This window comes from Somniosus microcephalus, chromosome 25 (genome assembly GCF_052327205.1).
Source record: "Somniosus microcephalus isolate GS21.2 chromosome 25, FLI_Smic_1.0, whole genome shotgun sequence".
NCBI classification, from domain to species: domain Eukaryota; kingdom Metazoa; phylum Chordata; class Chondrichthyes; order Squaliformes; family Somniosidae; genus Somniosus; species Somniosus microcephalus.
In genome coordinates, this window is record NC_141011.1 from 48,816,629 (window position 1) to 48,822,628 (window position 6,000).

The window sequence follows — 6,000 nt, forward strand, 5'->3', positions numbered from 1 at the left end:
GCTTAAAGGGGAAGGCCAGTGTGGTCAAAAGTGGGAGCAATGACTTGGAATACCGAGACCGAAAGATGCATGTTAGGGGCAGATACACAACCACCACCCCACACAACCAATTTTTCAGACTCCTCCACTGAGGGTTTATTGGAACAGGTAAAGGGAAAGGAGGGAGGGACTGAGGGAAGGAGGCCAATGAAAGATTGGTGCCATAGATGCACTGGGTGCCAGAATGAAGAGAACAAAAAACCAGAAGGCTGCCTGCACTAGGAACTGTACCCCAGCATGAATTGGCACCTTCAGGGAATAAACCTGTTTGAAAATGCACATTTTTTAAAATCAAAAGCTCACCAGACAGCTGTCTATTACTTCTTCCAAACAACTTTGCCATCTGCCACGTGCTAGTCAGAGTAGAAATAGAAGGATATTTCAGATGAATACGTGGCTAGAGGAATGGTGCAACAGGGAGGGATTCAAGTTCCTGGGACATTGGAACCGGTTCTGGGGGAGGTGGGACCAGTTCAAACCGGACAGTTTGCACCTGGGCAGGGCTGGAACCGATGTCCTAGGGGGAAGTGTTTGCTAGTGCTTTGGGGGAGGGTTTAAACTAAAATGGCAGGAGGTTGGGAACCTGAGCAGGGAGACAGAGGAAAGGGAAACAAGGATAAAAGCAAAAGACAGGAAGGAGAAAAACAAAAGTGGCAGTCAGAGAAACCAATGGTTTAAATCAAATGTGGCCACAGTAAATAATAATTCTAATAGGTCTAAGAACGTTAAAAAAACAAGCCTGAAGGCTTTGTGTCTTAATGCGAGGAGCATTCGTAATAAGGTGGATGAATTGGCTGCGCAAATAGAGGTAAACGAATATGATTTGGTTGGGATTACGGAAACGTGGCTCAAGGATGGCCAAGGCTGGGAACTCAACATCCAGGGGTATTCGATATTCAGGAAAGATAGGCAAAAAGGAAAGGGAGGTGGGGTAGCATTACTGGTTAAAGAAGGGATTAACACAATTGTAAGGAAGGCTATTAGCTCTGATGATGTGGAATCTGTATGGGTAGAATTGAGAAATACTAAGGGCAGAAAACGTTAGTGGGAGTGGTATATACACCTCCAAACAGTAAGGCAGAAGTTGGGGATGGCATTAAAAGGAAAATTAAAGAAGCGTGTAATAAGGGCACAGCAGTAATCATGGGTGACTTTAATCTACATATAGATTGGGCTAACCAAATTACAGGAAACTTTCTGGTATCCGGCACTGACGGGACCGAGCTGGTGCCATACCATCAAAACTGCCGTAGAAACCAGCGCTAATGTTAAAACATACAGAGCTTTTGAGCTCCGTGAGAATCAACAAACCCTGTTGCTTAGCAACAGCTTCAAAACAGTCGGCCGCAGCTTAAAAGCGTCTCTGTAGCTAAGCAACAGCTTCAGCTAGACCTTGCAGAGCCTGACTGGAAAAAAAAAGCAACGAGAAGTAAAAAAACTTATAGGAAACGGCTCCTGAATTTTGCCGGTAGATAGAGCTTTCCGGACATTTAACCTCCGGTTAAACGAAAGTTTCCTGTAGTAACAATACTGTGGAGGAGGAATTCCTGGAGTGTTTACGGGATGGTTTCCTGGACCAATATGTCGAGGAACCAACCAGAGATCAGGCCATCTTAGACTGGGTATTATGTAGGATTAATTAGCAATCTTGTTGTACGAGGCCCTTTGGGTCAGAGTGATCATAATATGATCGAATTCTTCATTAAGATGGAGAATGAAGTAGTCGACTCAGAGACTAGGGTCCTCAATTTAAATAAAGGAAACTACGATGGTCTGAGGAGCGAGTTGGGTAGGATTGATTGGGGAATGGCACTCAAAGGGTTGACGGTGGATAGGCAATGACAAACATTCAAAGACCGAATGGATGAACTACAGAATTTGTTCATCCCAGTTTGGCATAAAAATAACAAAAAAGGTGACTCAACCGTGGCTAACAAGGGAAATTAGGGATAGCATAAGATCCAAGGAGAGGACATATAAGTTGGCCAGAAAAAGCAATAATCCTGAGGATTGGGAGCAGTTTAGGATTCAACAAAGGAGGGCAAAGGGATTAATTAAGAAGGGGAAAATAGAATATGAGAGTAAGCTTTCAGGGAACATAAAAACTGACTGTAAAAGCTTTTATTAGATATGTGAAGAGAAAAAGATTGGTGAAGTCAAGCGTAGGTCCCTTGCAGTCAGAATCAGGGGAATTTATAATGGGGAACAAAGAAATGGCAGACCAACTAAATACATATTTTGGTTCTGTCTTCACAAAGGAGGACACAAATAACCTCCCAGAGATGCCAGGGAACATAGGGTTTGATGAAAGGGTGGAACTGAAAGAAATCAGTATTTGTAGGGAAATGGCGTTAGGAAAATTGATGGGACTGAAGGCCGATAAATCCCCAGGGCCTGATAATCTACATCCTAGGGTACTTAAGGAAGTGGCCCTAGAAATAGTAGATGCATTGCTGGTCATCTTCCAGAACTCGATAGACTCTGGAACAGTATTTGGACTTTCAGAAGGCTTTCGATAAGGCCCCGCATAAGAGATTAGCGTGCAAAATTAAGGCACATGGGATTGGGGGCAAGGTATTGACTTGGATAGAGAACTGGTTGGCGGACAGAAAGCAAAGAGTTGGAATAAACGGGTCATTTTCCGAGTGGCAGGCAGTGACTAGTGGGGTACCGCAAGGATCGGTCCTAGGACCCCAGCTGTTCACAATACATATTAATGATCTGGACGAGGGAATTGGATGTAATATCTCCAAATTTGCAGACAACACAAAGCTGGGTGGGAGGGTATGCTGTGAGGAGGATGTCGTGAAACTCCAGTACGATTTGGACAGGTTGGGTGATTGGGCAGAAACATGGCAAATGCACTATAATGTGGATAAATGTGAGGTTATCCACTTTGGTGGCAAAAACAGGAAGGCAGTTTATTTGAATGGCAATAGATTGGGAGAAGGGGAAGTGCAAAGAGACCTGGGTGTTCTTGTGCACCAGTCGCTGAAGGCAAGCAGGCAGGTGCAGCAGGTGGTTAAGAAGGCAAATGGTATGTTGGCCTTCGTAGCGAGGGGGTTCGAGTACAGGAACAAGGATGTCTTGCTGCAGTTGTACAGGGCCTTGGTGAGACCGCACCTTGAGTATTGTGTGCAGTTTTGGTCACCTTATCGGAGGAAGGACGTTCTTGCCATGGAAGGAGTGCAGCGAAGATTCACCAGGCTGATACCTGGGATGGCAGGAATGACGTATGAGGAGAGAGTGTGTCGATTGGGCTTATACTCACTGGAGTTTAGAAGATGGAGAGGGGATCTCATCGAAACCCATAAAATTCTGACAGGCCTGGACAGACTAGATGCAGGAAGGATGTTTCCGATGGCTGGGGAGTCCAGAACCAGGGGCCATAGTCTAAGGATAAGGGGTAAGCCATTTAGGACTGAAATGAGGAGGAATTTCATCACCCAGAGAGTGGTGAACCTGTGGAATTCTCTGCCACAGAGGGCGATGGAGGCCAGTTCATTAAATATATTCAAGAAGGAGTTGGATATATTTCTTAAGGCTAAAGGGATCAAGGGATATGGGGAGAAGGCAGGGACAGGGTACTGAATTTGGATGATCAGCCATGATCTCATTGAATGGCGGAGCAGGCTCGAGGGGCCGAATGGCCTACTCCTGCTCCTATCTTCTATGTTTCTATGTAAAGATTCAACATTGCAACTTTTAGTTTTTAAAAAGCTATTTCTTCTGCCAATTCCTCTCCTGCTGTGGCTGAGGTCCCAATTCCCTTGCCAAAGTGGCCATTCTCAACAGACGACAGATACCACTGTCTAGTCAACCATGGCAGGCCTCACAGGAATGCCCAACCCTGCCCTCGTCCAATGGCCAAAATTTTGCGAGTGCCTGTTTTACTAGACAGCGGTGGGGAAGAGGAACCCTTTGGTATTTTTCCCCTTCCTCTAGGCCAGGGATGAGCGAAACCAACTGCAGCTCCTCCAACTCAGCAGAGAGAAGCTACAAAACTGAGATCCAATTGGGACCTCCTTTGGTCAGCGTGGCGCAGCACCAAACATAAGAACATAAGAAATGGGAGCAGGAGTCGGCCATACGGCCCCTTGAGCCTGCTCCGCCATTCAATAAAATGGCTGATCATCGACCTCAACTCCACTTTCCCGCCCGATCTCCATATCCCTTGGAGTCCAAAAATCTATCTATCTATCTATCTATCTCAGCCTTGAATCTACTCAAAGACTCAGCATTCACAGCCCTCTGGGGCAGAGAGTTCCAAAGATTCACAACCCTCTGAGTGAAGAAATTCCTCATCTCAGTCTTAAATGCCTGACCCCTTATCCTGAGACTACATTGCTGAACGCTACCACTAACTCTGGATTTAACTACAATTTTACAAATCTACATTAATGAATTGCCCATTGATTAATAGAAGAACACCCCCCCCACAAATGTATAAATTTGGGACTGTCCATAAACTTATACCTGTAACTGTTGGGAGGGGTAGTCACTGGAGTCTAAAAATCAGTAATGAGAGGTGATCTCATTTGAAACATACAAAATTCTTACAGGGTTTGACAGGGTAGATGCAGGGAGTCAGTCTCAAAATAAGGGGTCAGCCATTCAGGACTGAGATGAGGAGAAATTTCTTCACTCAGAGGGTGGTGAATCTTTGGAATTCTCTACCCCAGAGGGCTTTGGATGCGGAGTTGTCAAGGGGACTAATTTTACATAGATTGTACACAGAGCGCAGTATAACTGAGCTGGGACACACTCCCTCTCACACAGAGCGCAGTATAACTCTGAGCTAGGAAGACTACCTTCACACCGGTTTGAGTTTGCACCAAGTAAGAGAGCAAGAAAAAACTCATTTCTAAATATGCACCAAATTCTTTTTTTAAAATGCATTGCAAAAGAAGCAGAGACCCAGCCGAAGACCCAGCCTTACCTAATGGCATGAAACCAGACGACCAAACTGTCGGCCAGACTCTGCTCCGACCTGACGATGAGGAGGTACAAGTAGACCGCGATCGCCACCGTCCAGAAGAAGGAGCTGGTGTTGGCGAAGGTGGAGACGGCTCCCTGCAGCACACAGTCCCAGGAGGAGCTCTGGAAATCCCGCAGCACCCCGTAGGAATAGGAGAGAGCCGAGAGCAAGTCGGCGAGCGAGAGGTAGACCAGCAGCTGCCGGGCTTTGCTCCGCAAGTCCGGCCACCAGACGTGGGTCCCGATGATCAGCGCCGAGCCCAGCAGCGAGAAGCAGCAGGAGATGAAAATGATAATCTTCTCGTAGGTGTAAACTTCTGTCTGCGGCACATTCGGCATGTTTGCAACTGCAGGGACTTCGCTCTCCTTCTCAAATTGCAGGGAGCACTTTTTGTAAAAATAAATAAATAAATAAAATCTGGCTTAAGGCATTCTTTTCAAAAAGCTCAGACTGCCATGGGAATCAGTGCAAGTTCCACACCAGCTGTTTTAAAGCCCACCCTTTGCTACTTCTGCTCACGTGGCTGATTGCTAAAGTTCCCCCTCCCCTCTCTCCTGTTAAACCTCTCCTGTGTTACTCCAGCTTCAGGAAGCAGCGTCTGTAACAAGCTGTGACTTTCGCTTGCTCTCTTCCCACCTCCTTGCTCGGTAAACATCATGTGAGCAACGCTCGATCAGTTGGGAATCCCGCTTCCCTGTTCCAGCTGGCTCCTTGACACAGACCTGCATCACCAGCCAAGCAAACACACACAGTCAAATACCTCTACACATACACACACCCCCTAGTCCCTCGCTTAAAGAGACTACAACAACAACAACGTGTATTTATATAGCGCCTTTAACTAGTAAAAAGTCCCAAGGCGTTTCACAGGAGTATTATAAGATTTTAAAAATTGGCACCGAGTCACGTAAGGAGAAATTAGGGCAGGTGACCAAAAGCTTGGTCAAAGAGGTAGGTTTTAAGGAGCGTCTTAAAGGAGGAAA

General features: G+C 46.1%; 1 protein-coding gene across 1 annotated transcript in view; it reads right to left on the reverse strand.

The window, feature by feature from the left end:
• gpr157 (G protein-coupled receptor 157) overlaps nucleotides 1-5,647 on the reverse strand; it is a 43,204-nt gene extending 37,557 nt beyond the window's left edge. The window contains 1 exon segment of the mRNA XM_085967357.1: nucleotides 4,979-5,647. Within this exon segment, the coding sequence (XP_085823483.1) occupies nucleotides 4,979-5,355 (377 nt within the window). The 5' untranslated portion in view covers nucleotides 5,356-5,647.
• Between the last annotated feature and the right edge of the window lie 353 nt (nucleotides 5,648-6,000).